This window comes from Trypanosoma brucei, chromosome 6, assembly GCF_000002445.2.
Source record: "Trypanosoma brucei brucei TREU927 chromosome 6, complete sequence".
In the NCBI taxonomy this organism is placed as follows: domain Eukaryota; phylum Euglenozoa; class Kinetoplastea; order Trypanosomatida; family Trypanosomatidae; genus Trypanosoma; species Trypanosoma brucei.
In genome coordinates this window covers 736,571-755,343 of record NC_007279.1, presented here as the reverse complement: position 1 = coordinate 755,343, position 18,773 = coordinate 736,571, and the positions used below count along the sequence as shown (strand labels likewise).

The window sequence follows — 18,773 nt, the reverse complement described above, 5'->3', positions numbered from 1 at the left end:
GAAGACATGCAACAAGTCTTCCACAATACCACTCCTATTCCCTCACATAGAAATAGTCCCCTCACCAACCTTCAGCTTTCACCCTCTGTCGGATTGCCGCACAACCGTTTGAAAACGCAAACGGGAACAGGGGAAAAAGGCACCGAATGGAATTAAAAGATAAACACTCGACGCCACAAAAGTGAACACAAACTCTTAAGAATGGATGAAATAAAACAACAAAGAATGTTAAGCACTACATCGAACAGGCGCGACCGCTGGGCACCCACCCCACCAACAATAACCACTGGTCATTGGGTCACGACCACTCCAATGGCTTCACATGATGGCACTTAATTTCTCTACACGTCCGGCACCGCGAAGTGTGCAGGGAAGTAACACCGCAAACCACAATTCTCAACGATCAGCCCCCCAAAATTAAAACAGCTGGAAATGAAGGAGTGTGCCAACCGTCCCCCACTTTACCCCTAATGAAAACGAAAAGAAACCTCGGATGAAACACACAACCGAAAAGAATGCAGAAAGTCATAACTACCCACAGCAAAACAAAAAAATGGGGAGCTCATAGAGAAGGTGCCGTTTCTAGCCAACAGCACAATACCACACATACACGCACACGCACTCTCTATCATTCTTCTGCATCATTCACGGTGCGCCTTCGCGTTCCTCAACCATTCGGCTATGCGGTTTTGAAGTCGCTCCCTCGCCTGCATAACGTCCTCACGTGCGTTGAACTCCTTCACCATCTCTTCATCCAGATACTCTTTAGTAAACGGGTGTTTGCTTTCCGACAACAAAAGGTGATGAAGAGTGTCCTCATTTGTATACACAAGATCGTCCAAATCCTTTACATCAGAAGGCAGAGCTATGGGACGAAGCAACGGCGTGGAAAGTAAGGCGTCGAGAGCAAACTCCGGCGCTTCATCCCATAGGGCTTCCTCTTCACGTACCCGTGCCGACATGGCTTGGAGGGAAGAAGCGATCTCATTCAATTTCCACACAAGATGCTCACCAACTAGTCCGCGTTCTGAAATTACCTTCATCGCCTGGAGGATATCCTTTTGCGGCACACCACAGTTACACAGACATCGCAGGAAGTTCTCTAAGCGAACGAACTGTACCAAACACTCAACAATACGTCCAAGTATTTCACGAGGTCGGAAACCGTAGCGCTCCGGATGCTCGATCTTCAGTTTTTTACTGTCCGCTCCAACAAAACTAGTAAGACTTCGCGCCAACATCTGGCTAATTTGCTGCGCCACCATGTTCTGGGCAACGCCTTTGGGGAAACTCGATGCCAACTGAATGAACAGGTCCACACTACCTTCAAAGAGAAGAATCCGCTGCTTTAACCCCAGACCAAGCTGATGGTAAGACTGAGGTGAGCCCTCAGTTTCATCTTCACTTTCTTCCTCATTTTCCGTATTCCTATGAGTTCCACGATTAACAGTCGCGGCACGACCTGCAGTGCCATCGTTCCCTCCACCATCACCGCGATGAGGATTGGGATTTTCGCTGAGATCGGCACCCTCACGCACGAGACGGTTCATTTGCGTTAATGTGCCAATCAGTTGATCCACTGCGTCGTTAACCTCAGCAGTGACCATGTGCGAAAAGCGTTCCAAAAGCGTCCCGCCTGCTTCAAACTCTGCACGTACAGGTTGACACAAGGATTCGTGCAAAAGAAATGATTTCGTGCACCGTGAAAGTGTGTAACGCACCGATACTTTCTCGTAGGTGGACTTCTCCACCGCAATATAGCATAAAACACAACTGCGTACGATATTCTGGGAAAACCATCGGTGTGCCATTAAGGCTTGCTGCGTATCCTCATTTCGCAAAAGCCGCAGAAGAAAGTCTGGAAAAAGCGCATGTGTATGGGGTTTAGGAAAGTATACTGTGTTCCCCATCAAAACAAGCATAAGTGAGATAACATTTTCCACGTCGGGATAGTCTAGTGGAGCAAGCTGCATGCCACGAATGACTACTTCCACTAACTGCTGTGGTAAATACTTCCAGGTCTCAGGTGGCTCAGGTAAAAGAGTTCCATCCTCCAGCGTGCCCATAACTTTTACAAGCCACCCAGCAATTCCGTTCAACAAACGCACACGTTTCTGACCAAGACTGTGGGAGCCAATCAGCCCTTCAACGAGCGACTTTTCCACAATACACAAGGCACGTTGTTGAGTTGAGGTGTTCGGTCGTGATGATTCATGTTCAACTCGTTCATGCAACTCGATGAGAACTGACACGCTAAGCATCATTGAGCGAGCCGCAAGGAAAAAGAGATGCACAGTAGGTTTGAAGGGTTCTTGAAGTGATGGAAAGGAAGGAAGCGGTCGGTTTTCATCATAATGGGTGATGCGCTCTACACTTTCCCCAAAGTCCACGACCGTTTCCTCACCCGGATCTTCCAAAAGATAAGCAGGTGGAATAGATGACGCATCACATCCCTTCGTGAACACAGGAAGCGCAGCCTCCATTAACACATCATTCAGTTGGCACATAAAGAACCGTGAGGAAAGAGGCAAATCATGGTGCATGGTCCTGGTGTACCCGGCGTTGAGACGTAGGGCCGACCCCATGAACCGCAATGTGTGAAAACGGGACAGTTTATTTTGGAGCAGCACCAGGACTATACGTTTGTTCGCATCACATGCAGTTTCCATGCTGCTCTGCAGGTCCGATATTTTTTGAGAGTGGTCTTCCGACTCTGTAGGAAACATGTCCATATAGCCCCTCCACTCAACCATGCGCAAGAGTGGTGGAAGCGGGCGGGATGCGCGACTAAACACACCCACACCGAGTATGGCACCTAAGATAGTCCCATACTCAAGTTGTAAGCCATCAGTAAAAGAATCGCTGTAAAAGAGGTGTGAATGAACAAATATAGGCAGAACCGAACGGCATGTCACCATAGAATACACTGCCCGCTGCATCATACATAGTTCGCGAGTCTGGTCCAAGGTCGAAGCCAGGAAAAATTCAATCAATTGGGTCATCATTCTATTGACAATTATTTGAATGCCTTTGGAATATGGCTCACCCTTGGAAGAAATGTAAGCAAACAGGGCATCCACAGCAACCGCACTGAATCCCTCACAAGCAAAGTAGGGAAGCAACAAAGCACCGAACGGTTGTTGCTCACAGCCGGCTTCGAGAAGAGCATAAACTGCTTCGCAAGCACCTTGTTCAGCACCCTTGTTTGCGGGGGTGGTCTTGATGGTCTGCGCCAGTTGATTCATCTTCGCCAGCAAAATCTCGTGGATTGGGCGTGATGCAGATTGCTCCCGTGACGCCGAAGCAATCGCCACTTCACCATGCTGCTGTTGTCTGGTCAAATCGACAATTACTCTTTCCACTTGGGGTAAATCTCCTCCACGGATTGTCGTTTCCACACGCCCACGGTACCAAATTATGAATGTTGGTATACTTTGCACCTGAAAACGCTCCGCGCAGGCTCGATTGCGGTCAATATTGCACGTGCAAAATGTTACCGCTGTGAACACTTGACTCAACACGTTATACTGCCCCTCTATCTGCTTGCATGGCCCGCACCAATCAGCATAGAACTTAACTACGAGAATGGCTTCCCTCTGAATAAAAGACAACAGTTGCTCCAAACTGCTTACCTCAATCATGGTTGCAGAAAACAGGGAGAGAAAAACGCTTTGTCGTGTCTGCTTACCAACCTGAATGTATTTCTAAAATACTATCCTTGTAAGCAGCGTCCCCTATTTCTTCACCTCCCCTTTTAATTTGGTTAACAGACTCTATGAAAAAGGAAAATAGAAAGTACACGAAGCAATAAAAAAATTTAAACAAGGGAAGAAATGCAAAAAGAAATAACACTGATTTTGGTGCTATTGCAAACTCAAACAGTGTGTGAGCAAGCCTGACATGTCAAGGTAAAATAGAAAAGTGTTTGTATTCGTTAGTCTTTTCTTTTTGCTATTTACGCACGGGATATCACTAAGCGCAACTCATCAGAGCATTCCCCTACAACCGTAAAACATGCTCACTCTCCTCTTGTACTGTACACACCTTGTATATGCATGTTTATATATTTCTTTTTCAAAAAAATCAGCTTTGTTGCTTTCAATTCAAAAGAGGCGCTTCCTGCCAGTTCGCAATCACTTGCAACGCTGACGATGATACAACCTCAACCCTCACCAACTTCCCTGCTGCAGTGCCACAACTTAAAAAAAAAGCAAGAAAACACACACACACACACGCAAAACAAAACATAAAAGACGAATAGAAAACATTTGAAGCTTATTCATTTTATCACCTCCAATTAATGTATAATACGCGTTAACGCACAAATATACACAACTCCTTTGATCAGCTAGGTAATGTTATACAACCCATATCATCTGTTTTGCATACGGTAAATCCAAAGAGAATAAAACATCATGCAACCCTTTGCCCTCACGGTTTCCACGATATGGTCGTATCACCATCTGCAGCTTAACGCCTCACACTCAACCCCTCCTCCCCTCCTTAAGAAAAAAAAAAATAATAATAATAATAAGTGGCACAAGCAGTTGAAGTACACACGCTTTTGGGCATGCGCCTCACCAGAGGTCAGGTGGTATGATGCGAGGGACGAACGCTACCGCGTCATGTGTACTTTTTTTTCATAATTTTTTGGTTAATATGTTAAGGAATAAAACCTTTGCGACTACCAGTATCAAAATATGCCGTTAATAGATCACATGGTGCGGAAATTATGAGCGGTATGTTCATGAGTGAAAGCAATTTCCTGCAAAGAACCCATATTACATAAAGTGCTGCTGTTAAAGGCAATCCCCCTCCATTTATCTTCTCACTCCACTCCACTCCGCTCCACCAACATGCAACTAATTTCCTGGATCAAACCGCAGTAACCAAAGGCACTCCACAAGCCAGTTGGTAACTCACATATATTCATAAATGAATGCGTACATATAAATAGATACAAGCATATGTAAATAGATAAAAAGATAAATATACGAATGGATAAGTGGAACCATTGCGAGCGTAGGGTAAACAAAGTTATTTCTTCCCCACTCTCCTTGCAAAGGTCAACGTTTCATCCTGCTGATATCTTACGAGTGCATTGACCACGCTGGCTTTGTAGCGCAAGGCAATAAAATAGAAAAGGAGTGGGAAATCCTTCTTAGATTTTGCTCCATATCCACTGTTTTCTTTTTTTTTTCGCAACTGCAACCGTCGAAACCATACAAGCATGGTGTCGATTTTGAGTAAGGGAGCTAAATCAGAAAAGAGGGAATGTACGTTGCAAAACAAATACAACAACATTTAATCCAACAAAACTTTCGCATATGTTCGCCCTCTCGGGTACTTTTTTCAGGCCAGTGGAGACCGCGACAATAATGGGTCAGGATATATTAAAAAAAAAAGACGAAGGAGGGAATAATTCCCCCAGAGAGAAAAAAAAAGAAGAGAAAAGGTAGAGACCTTAATTGTGTCTACCACTTCAGAAAGGAACAAAACTCGAAGTAACAACTGAATTACTGCAAAGGAAATAGAGTGACGAATGCCTCCCATACATACACACACACACACACATAATACCATTACTTCATGAAATCTTCATGAACATTATTGAAGTATTGCACACCAACATCATCAATCACGGAAATATCATCATCATCATCATCACTGCCGTCGCACTCAGAGTTTTCTGCGCTAAGCTTGGGAACACTTTCCTTCTCCAACCCTCTCGTTACAGCCTCATTTTCCACATTATAATTAGCATCTTTCTCAACAACACCACACGCCCACCGCTCAAACGGATTAACATCGGCAGTAGCCGTATAAACGTACTCAGCGTATTCTGGGTTATGAACTGGCACAGCGTGGTAGTGAGACTCCAGGGAAGCTGTGTGATCCGACAACATTTGCGGATGCAGCGGCCCGCGGAACGAAGCGGGAGCCGCGCATTCATTGGGGTTAGCGGAAATGTCAACGGGCCTGTATTGCTGAACGTGCTCATCCAAAACATCCCAACAGAAATCCCCAAATATGTCATGCTGTCTTAGCACATCCAGATCGAACATTCCAGTGATTGGATTCACACCAAGACGCTGAGTTGGATCTGTGTGGCACAACCGAACTATGAAATCCTTCGTGCGCTCAAAGGCGTCAAACTCTGGACCGATATCCACACGAGGAAAGGGGACATTCTCAGGTGAAACGCCCTTTACCACAGCCTTCATTACCTTAAAGGCATTATCTCCCGAAAACATATGTTTCCCATACAGCATCTCATAAACAACGGTGCCAAGAGCCCAAAGGTCACTACTGTAACTCCAGCGGCACTCCCCTACCATCTCAGGTGAGACGTATTGCGCTGTCCCGCAAAAATTAGCGGTATTGCGCCGCATCGTCTGTATGGATGAAATGGTTAGTCGTTTCTTAGCTCCGTCCTTCCCTTCACCGCTGGAGCGTTTGCTGCGTACCGCAACTCCTTTGTTGGATATGGGCAGTGCGGTGCGGCCCTCCACATCCACCGTATCAAAGTCGATCAGGCACGCACGATATTTTTCGTCGAACACGATATTCTCAGGTTTAAGGTCACGCAACACAAAACCCTTCGCAAATACGTGAGCGAGCCCCACGACAAGTTGCGCCGTAATGAGCTGAATGTCGTGGAAGTCCAAACAAGGAGTGGAACTAGACGATGTTTGCAGCCCATTACGATCACTCGGGGTGTTGGCAACATCTTCAGAGTGTCGGCGGCACGAATGTCGTGAATACCGGGTTCTGATATGCTCTAAAAGGTCTCCGTGTGGGAGGTGTTCCATAACAAAGTACAGCTCATCCTCGGATTGGGCCGTGCCGTACAAGCGAGCGATAAAGGGATGTGGTGCCAAGTCTAAGAGTGCACGTTTCTCATTCATCGCCGACTGAACTTTTTTCTGCTGAAGTAGTTGAATTTTCGACAGAATCTTCACCGCTATTGGGGTGTTCGCCGCGCCCTGCAGGGTTGTGCGCACTACATGAGAAATTGCCCCTGAGCCCACGGGCGTTGCCGAAGATAAATTAAGTTGACATGGGTCAAATGTGCGGCAAGCAACCTCACTGCCGCTGCTCTTGGCATCACCACTACGGGGCATACCACAGTGTCACCAATAGAACCAACAGTACGACGACGGTTTTTCTCGTCTGCTAAAAAATCAAGTTTGTTTATATCCAGAATGTTCTCGTTGCACTTGATGAATGTCACGTTACCCTTCAATGTAACGCTACCTCCACTTCAGCACTCTTTCAACCCTTGGCGTTACACTCTGACCTTTTATTATTTCTTTTACCGTGGTCAAATTTGAATATCACACTTTACCCTCAAGCGTGCACACAATATTTCACAATGGGGTACGAACAGCACCACAACAATATTCTTTTTTTTTTGAAAAAAAAAAGGAGACACAAAGATGGAAGGGAAAGAGGATATAAATCAGAAATGCAGCGACAGGGACGAAGGGGACAACAAACAAAAGGGAAAATATTGCCGGAGGTTAACACATGAAGACACCAACAATTCTTCAAACACCAAATACCAAGCATAAACACACATGCACACACACACACACACACATATATATATATATATAGCACCTCCACCCAAACGCTACGCCGACGCATTCAACAATACTTCTTCCTCATGGCTCAGTGGTTCTAATGAAAGAAGACTCCGCAGAATTTTTTCCTTCTCCGCACTCAACACTTTCCCGATGGTTGCTTCATTGGGGGAGTAATCCTCTACATAGCGTGCCAGTGTTTCACGGTTTATGTAGAGAATATAACGGATCGGGGCTGGTTTGTTTCCCTTTGCGATGAAAACTTTAATTGCATCAAAAGTAAGGAAACGAATGTGTTGTGACCGTGAGTTCGTCAGGGGAAGTAACGCACAAAGCAACGCCGGAGACTCTGCAAGCTTTGGGCGTGCTTTGAGAAAAGCGGCATCTTCAAGAATGGCATCAATGAGCTCCAGAGCATGAAGCTTTGCCACGAAGTTATCACCTTCCAAGCAGCCCAGGAACATGCCCACAAATTCGTTGAAATAACACAAGAGCAAAGGTGCCGAAAGAGCTTTATTTGTGCATAAGGCAGTGGAAAGTGAGCGCCAAGTTTCTGTGCAAAGGGCTGTTGTGTAAGCCTGCGCACTGCGACAAAGTATTCCAATGCAAGTATCATTGAAGCAGCGTTTCTTCGTTGCGTGGTGGGCGGGAGCAGATCCGTCGTTGTCCTCAACATCGAATAGCGGCTCTGGCGACATAATGACTTCCAAAAGAGCAGGGAGGCGCAAAAATGTTCGGAAAACATCGGCCGCAGGAACACACCGCTCCACCGTACCATGTGCCTCTGCCAGTTTTCCTAAAATTTCCTTCATTTTCTTCAGTGACGTGAACGGGTCCGGCGCACTATTTTCATCCACGCCTCCAAAGTCAATACGACTGGCGCGAGCTTCGCTGCTTGTTGTGGTGTGCAACCGTCCGTAGAGCAGTGCATCCGCCAGCACATCCGCATTGTCCTTTGATAGTAACTCGCTAAACACAAAAGCAATTTTCTTTCTCACCTCCAACCACGCATCATCTGTGCGCCCCACAAGAATACGGAGGAGTTGACTAAGAGTTGCTGGTGAGAGAGAAATGGGTTCGCCGGCACCTGCGCGAAGTCTCCGTAGAAGTACAACGAGAGCTTTGTTCACTTCAGTTGGATCATCAGAAGACGACAAAATGTGAGGTAATCTCTCGTTCGGAACCTCATCGGTCTCTTGCACGCTCTTCTTGCGCATTAGCAGATGCCACTACTATTACCTTGCAACTGTAAAATGATACAATATTTTGATTATCAAAAAGAAAAAATGCAACATAAATAAGAAGCAGGAGGGTAGTCAGAAGAACAACAGTGTATTCACAAATGCAAAACGTGAACGTGTGAGACACTGAGGCAATTAAACAATAACTCCAATCACAACAACCGCAGCTCACTCACTTTGCCCCACTTTCTTATCAGTAGTAGAAGCTATTTCAGCGCCCATGGAAATGTAATTCATATGATCCATCAAAACACTGTAAATGTGACGTACAACCTCCCATCGGCGGATGTAAACCGTTCCAGCAAATACTTCACTGGAGTTTGAAGAGGAGGGCATGTTCCTTGAACAACGAAACCAAGGCGTTGACGCCGAGTTGGTGCGGTGGAAGACGTAACATATATTCCATCCGCATCATTTTCTGCATTACTGCACGAAATAAATTTGTCGATCAGTACTCCCGCTTGTGAAGAGGAAACGACACCACCTAACGCTACATAATCATTCATACCTTCATAAAAGCGTGATAAGGCTTGAAAGAACGGCGCTGCAGGATCTGCAGGCGCACCGTCGGGAACGGCTTGTTTGCTTCTTCTACACCACGGCACTAGCAAAGCGCGCCAAATAATTTCTCCAAATGTTACATTACAGTCATCGGCTACAACTGTCGCGTTGCTCGCCCCCATTCCACCGTCATTACCATCAACGCTTTGTCCAATTTGTACACTTTCCACTATTCCACTTGATTGTTCCACACTCGATATACTCGACCTGAAATCTCCACCCTTCAAAGTAGAACCACCACCCTGAGACGCCATGCATGTAGATGCAGGAACACGAAAAAGAGCAAAATGCATGAATTTATTCGCCAAAGGCATGTTGATCATAACAGCAACATTTGAGAAGTTGCGCACTGTACGCCGCAGCACTGTCATACGCTCGTTGTGCGCTCTTAACGCCTGCACCAACGGTTCCCCCATATGCGTACACAAAGCGAAGTTCAACATATCGTTGATGACCTCGTTGCGAGCGTCCATTATCCCTTTTATGCTTCCATACATGGCAGAAAATGTTCCTTTCATTATTTGCTTTAAGTAGTCTCGTACGGTTTGTTCAGAGTTTCGACACGCCGTATTGTCCTCCTGCCCAGGACATGGAACTCCTAAAGGTTTGTCAGACGAAACACAAGTAACACGCGCCTCCAGCAATAATGGCACAGTAAATGAGTGTGGGTTCAATTCTGCGGGGGAGGGCAGCGCTGCCACCGTATCTGGAAGGAAAGGCACATCCGCTCCACTTCCCTCACACAACTTTAGAGCTATGATACTGTCCTTTATAGCACCAACAGGGTATTGCCACGGAACAGGTTCATTATTGTATGTGAACCAAACCAGTAGTGGAGTGTCCACTTGCGCAGCTATGAAGGGTGAAAAGAACTTTTGTACATCATCGCGTATTGCCATTAACGCCGTTGTGCGCGGCAGCAAATATGAAAGTGAAGGTGGTTCCTCCATAATGGTGCAGTCCGTCTTACTTAGCGACACGATAATTGGTACACCTCCCACGTATTCCTCCGCTTCTGTAGCCATGTCTATGCACACGTTTGAAATCAATACGTCTGATGAGCGGGGAAATGGGACCAACACCCCAAATGTGTGGAGTGTCTTCGCTTATTCACTTTAGCATACGCGTGTTCAGGTGATATAATATGTGAAATAAGAGAATTCAAATCAAGATGCAGGTCAGCCACATTTTGGAAAGAAATGGGTGAAGAAAGGCAATAAAAAAAGGAAGTAGTACCATTACGCGCCGCACTACGAATACGAAGGGGGGGGCAGCGTACAAGAACGAAAGAAGACGAATGAAAAGAAAAAAAGTGGAGGGAAGCAATTTGGGCGTCCAAATCAGTAATAACTACAAAAGTTGACCATTATCGGATTTCTCCCTCATCTTGAACAGAAGAAAAGGGCACATAAGTGCGACAGGTATCCAAATAATGTGACTCATATCCATGGCACCAAACCTTCTCCATGGTCCTTCCTTACAAAAAAATGAGCAACTATTTATGCTTGTCCGAATTTTTTCGCATCATCGCCCCTCCCTTGTCCTTCCACTGTCCACTACCACAAGCATCACGCCGCCGTGTTCTCCCCTCCCCCTCCCCTTCATTTTCATCTTCGATATCGTCTTTCTGCCGGTACTTTTGCTGCCCCTTCGACCCGAGAAGTAAAAACAAAAAAAAATGATTTCCGCACAAACAAAAATAACTAAGAGAGTCAAACAGAAAAGTCAGGAATTCATTAAATGTAGCTTTGCAACACCAGCAACAATGGAACCAAAGATGTTTACTGGAGCAGTCTAGTTATAGACCCCTTTCTTGTTTTTTTTCCACAGTTCTCTTTATTTTTTGTGTTGTGCTCCCGCCCCCCCCCCTCCTCTCCTCTTTACGTTACGAAACAAATTTGTTAATGCTGCTCAGCCACTCTTCGTAGTCCGCCTGCTCTGACCACAAGCTGAACTGGTCAATGAAATTAGCCAGCGTATCATTGACGCCACGTGCACTCAAATAGCTTGTAAAGCTGTCCACAAGATGGTCCTCCAGATCAGCCAAGTCGGGGCCCATGTACAGCTGGCTCTTCTGAAACTGTGCTTCTGCCGACGTGTCCAAGGCTAGTTTTCCGTCATGCCGGAAGCAGACATTGTTGATCACAAACTCGCCATCCTCCACACTCATGCCAAACACCAACGCCTTCCCGCCATTAACCACCAAAACATCGAGAGTGCGCGTGATCTCTTCATTTGATCTATCTTCTCCTGTGAGTTGCAGGATAATTTCCTCGTCCCCATGGGATTTGCGCATTGTGAAATGTGTCACACCAGGCTTACGGTCTATTGTCCACCCCTCAGGTATTTCCGGTTTCTCTGGTAGTCCAGCGCGTTGGCGTTCATCCTCCAACTCACGTAAAGTGGCTTCAGAAAGTCGTTGGTCCGATACCAAGCGTTGCTGCATGTAGACGGGTTGGGGTACCGTTGGATTTGTTACCACCGCCGTGTGTGATTTGGCAAAAGAAGCAGCGAAAGCTGCTGCGGCTGAGTTAGCAGCAAAAGCTGTGAATACAAGTGCACGACGCATACTTCACCTTACTGACCTTTTACTCGCTTCACGCCCCGATCAATGTCGCTAATAACTTCTGAACGGCTATCAGTAATTATATAAATTTGAATAGAAAGCGGTAACCACGTCGACGGCAACAGTATTATGAGAAATTTAAAAAAAACGAAGAAAGTACCACTACGTAAAGAGCACATGAGAGGAACACTTTCACCAAATAAATTAGAGAGATGAGTAGATACGTATCCAAGCGGTACGGAGAAGGGATGTCCCCTACATGCTTAATCAACGCAGCTTTCGACTATTAAGCGAAAGCTTGTGCACGCCTCCCGCTGTACCGTGAAACTGAGGGATTAAAAAAAGTGAGAGAGAAACATTTGAGAACGATGCTGCTCTTTGCAAACGCACCCGCAATTATGCTGGTAACCGTGGCTAATCCGCATGCTTCGTAGATCCGTCTTTTACATTAGAATCGTTCGTGCCGGAGTCCACATCACCAGAGGTTGCTGCTTTGCTTTTCCGCTCGTCTACTTTCGAAAGTAATTCATCCAGTGGAGGTATTTTCATGGAGTCAAGCCATGGCAAATAATAGGGGTTCTCCCGGTTCTTCTCCACAGCTAAGCACGTCCTCCATGGTGGTTCATAGTGCGTTGTTCCCGTATTATTGTACAAGTTCCAACAGCACTGCGATTCATAACCTATAGAATCCTTCGGCACATTACCAAAGGAGCATGGAATATTCCCCTCCGTACGCAACAGAAACTCAGAAGTGCCCTCCAGCAATTCATGTCTCGAGGATGCTTGCGGTAACCGTTGGTCACTCAACTGACGCTGTGGTGATACGACTGTTGAACCGCCCCCATTACCCGTATCAATTGTACGTGGAGAACCTGAACTTCTTACACGTACGTTACGCCCGTCACTTCTCACTTGCGTGTCATCATTTGCGGATGCAGCGAGTTCAGCAGAAGCGGACGGCTCTTGGACTCCATCCGTGCGAGTGTGATTGCTCTGCGTCCCAACGGACTCACCCCATGGTCTCTTCATCTACTAATGTTACAGACAACACACCCACACGGTTGAAACTACACCTAAACAGTTAGATGATTACGGAGCGGAGCAAATCATAATTAATTAATTAATGAGGAGATGGCGCAAAAAAAAAAAAACGATACTAGCAGAAGTGGGAGCAAATATTTAGCAAAGCAAACCAACGAGTACTCGGATCAGGATGCTTGCGCACGCAGACATGAAATAATGTGTTATTTCCACATACACACACACACACACTATTTCTTACAAAAAGTCACACACATTTGTGAAATATCAACCACTCAAAAACACCGTACAAGCAGCTGAATGTCTTCCCTGCCTGACCCGACATTGAAAGAAGAGGAGGAAGCGCATGGGAATGTAGAAGAAAAGGAAAACGGGAACGATTTAAACGGAAATGCAGCTTCCACCATCTGCTGCACGGCACAGAAGGCTTTAGTCCACCTTTTCAACAATGCGTTGCGTGGGACGAGGGAGCCACACCTGAGCAACCGGTTTGTAGAAACACTCTGTACGCGCGTACAGACACAAATACAGTGAAATATATATATATATATATAGTAAGCTGTCGTCGACGTGCCGCGAAACACCTGCGGGAAGAAGACATTAAGAATGAATAGTATGATACCGCTAGAAAGATAGTTGCTGAACGACTATGGACATCCCTTTCCTAATCCATATCCCCGAATCCACCCGTACCCGTTTATGTCTGCTTTAACAAACTTCTACGATGAGGAAAAAAGGAAATGGCATAAAGAAAAAGGTGCATTCAATAACAACAACAACGAAAAAAAAAAAAGAGCCGTGTAAAGCGATAAAGAACACATTTACAAGCAGTTACAAGAGGGTTATGTTCACAAAACCATACTTGCCTTCGCCTCCTCACTTTTCTTGAGTACAGCGAAGGAAACATAGCATTTCGTGAAGTATAGAAACAAGCGATCGAGAAATATGAAAGGATAATCGGGGAACTATGTCAAATTTCGTGGTCACCAGAGCCACCCGAATATTACCTACCGGTGCCCTGCTTTCGGTGTGGGGGAACTGGTTCCTTTTGTCGTTCGCTCCCCGCGGAGTCGGCTCTGCGTGGGGCCCCGCAAACTTTTTAAGGAACTTGATAAACTTCTACTGGGCACAGGCCGCTGGGGTTGCTGAAATACAGTAGAAGGTCCACCATACAACCCCGCGGAGAGGAATCGGTTAAAGTCCAGGCGAGCCCACAGAGCCCGCTCGTTCCCACGTGTTGAAGATCCCGAAAGGTGCCCCGTAAACGCGGCAATAATTTCCTGATGCACACGAGTCTCCAAAGCTGCAAGTGCAGCCAACACTTCTATCGGAATCCGTGAGCCTTCAACAGCCCACGAAACTAGCCTGTAACGCTTGCAAAGCACATAGAGGGCAAACGAACACTGGAAAAGAGCCTCGCACGCTGAAAAAAGTGCATTAGACCCTTCAGCAATAAAAGAGCCTTCGGTAATATGCCATACGTAGCGATCTAAACACCTCTTTGCATCTTGCACGCTCTTACACTTTGCCATTGCCTTGTCAAGTTCAGCATTTCTTAGCACTATCACATCCACCTGGAGATAGTAACCCAATGTGGTTTGGAGAAATAACAACAATTGCATTATTGCAAAGGCACGGCGGAGCTCCGGCGACGGGTTCTTGTTCGTTAGCAGTGCCTCAGAAAAGAGACCCCTAACAGAATGAAGTGCGTGTAGTGAAAAGCGCCTCACAATATGAAATGAAAAGATACGCTGATAGTACTCCATAGCCTTGGGTGACACAACAAGTTGCAAACCTCGCGGGGGAACGTAATGAAGCCCTAAGCCACGCATGCAGCTCAGAATTGCTCGAGCCGTATCCTCAATGGAGCGCAAAGTCCCGCTTCCTTCACCCTCCTCTGCCTCAATTGGGAGCCGCACAAATGTGCTGAAGCGCTCAAACACGCGCACATCCCCTAAACCTGACATTTCCAGTGCATATGCAAATGCATCCGCAGCAGTCCGGTTGACCACCGCCTCCGTTACCGTCGATCGTGAAATGGTATCATCCACAAAAGTTGAAAAAGCGGTCTCCACAAACGTATGCCAAAAGTCCCCGCGATGACACAAGAACATCGCCCGCATCGCATCTATGTGTTTCCGCAGGTCAACCTGTTTACTAACTTTAAGCCACAAGGCCTTTGACCACAGTGCATGCGTTTCCTCAACACGTGTCTCCAGCTCATCCACTACGAGGAAACCATTCACACACAGCGATGGGTGGTAAATAGCCCTAAACACCGCATCCGCTGCCTCATCCTGCGCACCCAACGCAAGCTGCTCAAGATATTCCTTGCCGTGACTCTCAGCGTCACTGAGCAGAACCCGCCGCTCTTTTCCCACTGAGAGTATCAGTAAGCCAAGTTCCATGGGTATGCCATGAGGAAGGAGATCACTATGCAGTGTGTGGTCCTCCTTTCCTCCCTTTGACTTCACAGAAATAAAGAAGTCACGGCGGCCATGGAGCACAACACCATGAGCAACATAGTGTCCAATGGTATAAAGGAGAGACATCCACACAGCCTCGCCCATCCACAGCCTAAACTTCTGGGGGATCTCCCGATTTGAAAGGAACGACTGTATTGTTACAAGGAGAAGATCTGCATTCTTTTGCTGCTGAACCATCTCCATGATAAGTGAAAAAGCGAGAAAGTACGTGGGTCGGAGCGACACAACCGAGGACGGCGTTACAGCAGCTCGGACGGATTCCTCGTAACTACGCAGTATTTGCACGACAGCGGATGCAATAGCTGAAATGTAGAGCCCATCTGTGCGTCCAACAGCAAAGTCAGTAGCAAGAGCCCGTAACGTTTGACACATCTCCCCGAGTGGCAACACCTCCCCGACCAACGACCGCTCGGATGGGTGGAGCTGCGAGAAAGTGCCAGTAACTCCGGCATCACACGGAGAATCCTTCAATATCTCGAAGGGTAACGACGCGGAGTGAAACCCGAGAAGAGCGCACTGCAGTTCTTCCATGGTCACTATTCTTTGTAACCTTATATTTCTCTTCCTGTTCCACCTTCTATGGAAAATTTTTGCTTGTCGTGTGACTCAATTCAAAGCGCACTACCGGTTAAAAGTTGGAAATGTTGGCCGCTAGGAGAGAAGCAAGTGATGCAAGTGTGAGTTGTGAAACTTGCTGGAGTGGGGAGGAGGTTTCGTCTCCTTAATCCGCAGCCAGGGCTCAGCATAGGCAGGATAGTATTTGTACCCATGTGCATGGAAGAAAACAAAAAAGGAAAGGAACAACATTGTCGAAAAGAGAGGGAAGAAAAGACAATATATCAACACGCAGAGTAAAGTACCAAGCAGTTTCTAAAAGGAGGGGACAGAGCCCAAGGCAGAAGGCAACAATATATGAGAACAAAAAAGAGAACGGACGCTACACGAACGAGAAAAAAAATAAAGGAAGCAGTATGGAGATAAAGTTGTTAACTATATATTGCATGCACACACACCATTTTTATATGTTAAATAAAACAATTTCTCTTCTAGAGATCATATTTCCCCCCTCCAAAAAAAAAAAACGTCTGACCACACTCGCCGCTCACAGTCATATTAACACATAAAGAACATACCTATGCATATGTAAAAGCACATATATATGAAAATGGGGAGGAACTGGTACATGCACACGTCCACAGGTAGAGCACTGATTCAAAAAATATATTAAAGCAACAACGATAACAATAACAAGGTATATGTCGTAGAAATACCTTTACAAAGCTCTTCCTTAACCCCCTTTTCCTTTTTGTTCAGTTTACATTTTTCACGATGTGACGAATATTCCGCGCACAATAACAGAAAGTATTTTTCGTATGCTTCCAAACAGATGAAGATAGTAATATCGGCAATAATCGTAGTGATAGTTGTAAAAAAAAAAAAAAAGAAACACTAAGTCAAGACCTTCTGATGGCAGGGACAGATCAACAAATGGATATATATATATATATATATTTCCCGATCACACGCCTCGAACAGTCAACCTCTCAGGGTGCTCCACCTGGAACGCGTACCGAAATACGTGATTATTCGCCCCAGGTGAAAGTTTCAATTTCCATTCTATCATCCCCATCTGGTCCATGGCACATTTCATGCCGTCGGCAGTTAATCTCCCCTTTAATGCCTTGGAACTAGGCTCCACAACACACACCTTCACCTCATCATCAGGTGACAGGGGACATTGGTCACGCACCAGCAGCGTAGTTTCCCTCTGTACTGTTCCCTTCACGGAAAATTCATATACGTGGTCCATACGCACGAGTGGGGAGCGCACAACTCTCGTTACTATGGAACGAGTACGCTTGACCTCCTTACGCACAACCTCCACTCTCTCGTCGGCGCCAAGGGAAGCGCTGAAATCCGCCCCAGCCGGTACCAAATCCAACCTCGAACCACACATAAATGTGCTATCAACAAAAATGTGACTTTTCCCCGGAAGGAATATGTATGGACTTGTGTTTTTTGCCTTTGCAGTTCGAAACACCCTTTTATCGCTCTTCGGCACTGCGTGATACTCCAACTCGACCGGAAATGTCTGCTTCGCAATGGCAACCTTTACCAATCGGTTGTTATTTCTTACTGTGGTAAGACCAAGAACATGGAATGAACTGATGGCACCTGAGAAGGGTGACGAGGAAGAGACGATGGCTTGCTTCACCCTCGCCTCTCTGGGGGCGGCGTTGCAATCAGTCGTGTCCACGGCCTTCGCAGCACACGGCATGGGCATCCCCCTCAAATTCATTGCTAGAAGACGCGGTTTCAAGTTGGCAATAGGCGGTTTGAGACTAATCCTCCACGTTGCCAATTTGGGCGGCTGAGTTCCGAAATGGGGTGCCGCCGTACTCACCTTCAGTTGAACCTTATTCCAATCTATGGGCGTACGCTGCTGCACCTGCGCGTAGTACGTAAGATCCATAGTTGAAGCACTCGAGCTCACACGCATGTCATATAATGGCTTCCAAGATGCTCCTGTAACAACAAAACTAACGTTAAGTTTCAGTTCGGTGGGTTGCTCACGAACCGTTAACGTTACCTCAACAGTTGTGTTGCGGCGCTGCCTTCGCTTTCCACGTTGCATCTCTCCTAGTTCTTCCTGGAGTTTTGACAAGCTCGCCTGAAGCTTCGTCTCTTCATCCTTCAACTCCAGCAAACACTCCCTAACGTGTCTTTTGCGGCCGCTTATGAAACAAATGAGCTCCATCCACGATGATGGTTGAGAGAGAAATAACGTGATCGCCGTCGTATCTGTTAACTGTTTATGAGCACGCGATGGGCAATCCCGCTCGCCCATAATCATGAGTTTTTTCTCAATCTTCTCAACAGCTGCTTCAACGGCGCTTTGAACCTTTTTCTTGTCGGTGACTGCGTCAATCTTCCCCTGCAACTCATCGATCGAATCCTTAAGTACTCTCACCCCCTCTCGCACTTCCTCCGTTAGGTCTGTGTGTTTGAGTCGAACGTCGTGGACCGCAACGTGGCGGTTTGATCCGTCTTGGACTTTTACCAGCAATGTGTTGGTAATCATATCCTCCCAATTGCCTTCTGGCCGAAGGTGGATTATATGTGTACCGCATTCGAGTGCGGTGCTTGCAACGAATGCAAGTTGCGCACGATCGCTAAAGACCGTCACTCCTTTCAGTGAAGGAATTAGCTCAATGTGATCACTTGACACAGAGGACATGGCTGTATTTGGGTGTGATCAATTTATTTGCTTAGATACGTGTACGGCCGTCCA

At 46.4% G+C, this 18,773-nt stretch overlaps 8 protein-coding genes across 8 annotated transcripts, besides 6 other annotated features; all 8 read right to left on the bottom strand.

Annotated features, from left to right (window-relative positions):
* Positions 1-18,773: part of a sequence feature (sequence corresponds to BAC RPCI93-4M18) that runs on past both edges of the window.
* Tb927.6.2460 (ubiquitin fusion degradation protein 2, putative) lies at positions 642-3,641 on the bottom strand (the record flags this gene model as incomplete). The annotated part of the gene is made up of 1 exon (XM_840274.1): positions 642-3,641. The coding sequence occupies one exon, from the start codon at positions 3,639-3,641 to the stop codon at positions 642-644; it is 3,000 nt and encodes a 999-aa protein (XP_845367.1).
* Positions 4,509-4,534: a sequence feature (AT_rich).
* Positions 4,830-4,852: a microsatellite.
* Tb927.6.2450 (protein kinase, putative) lies at positions 5,583-7,124 on the bottom strand (the record flags this gene model as incomplete). The annotated part of the gene is made up of 1 exon (XM_840273.1): positions 5,583-7,124. One exon carries the CDS (start codon positions 7,122-7,124, stop codon positions 5,583-5,585), a length of 1,542 nt encoding a protein of 513 aa, XP_845366.1.
* Positions 7,575-7,603: a microsatellite.
* Positions 7,637-8,803, bottom strand: Tb927.6.2440 (hypothetical protein, conserved; the record flags this gene model as incomplete). The annotated part of the gene is made up of 1 exon (XM_840272.1): positions 7,637-8,803. The coding sequence occupies one exon, from the start codon at positions 8,801-8,803 to the stop codon at positions 7,637-7,639; it is 1,167 nt and encodes a 388-aa protein (XP_845365.1).
* Tb927.6.2430 (hypothetical protein, conserved) lies at positions 9,073-10,413 on the bottom strand (the record flags this gene model as incomplete). Its single annotated transcript, XM_840271.1, has 1 exon — positions 9,073-10,413. The coding sequence occupies one exon, from the start codon at positions 10,411-10,413 to the stop codon at positions 9,073-9,075; it is 1,341 nt and encodes a 446-aa protein (XP_845364.1).
* Positions 11,274-11,957, bottom strand: Tb927.6.2420 (p22 protein precursor; the record flags this gene model as incomplete). Its single annotated transcript, XM_840270.1, has 1 exon — positions 11,274-11,957. The coding sequence occupies one exon, from the start codon at positions 11,955-11,957 to the stop codon at positions 11,274-11,276; it is 684 nt and encodes a 227-aa protein (XP_845363.1).
* Positions 12,369-12,983, bottom strand: Tb927.6.2410 (hypothetical protein, conserved; the record flags this gene model as incomplete). The annotated part of the gene is made up of 1 exon (XM_840269.1): positions 12,369-12,983. The coding sequence occupies one exon, from the start codon at positions 12,981-12,983 to the stop codon at positions 12,369-12,371; it is 615 nt and encodes a 204-aa protein (XP_845362.1).
* Positions 13,529-13,549: a sequence feature (AT_rich).
* Positions 14,003-16,012, bottom strand: Tb927.6.2400 (hypothetical protein, conserved; the record flags this gene model as incomplete). The annotated part of the gene is made up of 1 exon (XM_840268.1): positions 14,003-16,012. The coding sequence occupies one exon, from the start codon at positions 16,010-16,012 to the stop codon at positions 14,003-14,005; it is 2,010 nt and encodes a 669-aa protein (XP_845361.1).
* Positions 16,974-16,993: a microsatellite.
* Positions 17,001-18,719, bottom strand: Tb927.6.2390 (hypothetical protein, conserved; the record flags this gene model as incomplete). The annotated part of the gene is made up of 1 exon (XM_840267.1): positions 17,001-18,719. One exon carries the CDS (start codon positions 18,717-18,719, stop codon positions 17,001-17,003), a length of 1,719 nt encoding a protein of 572 aa, XP_845360.1.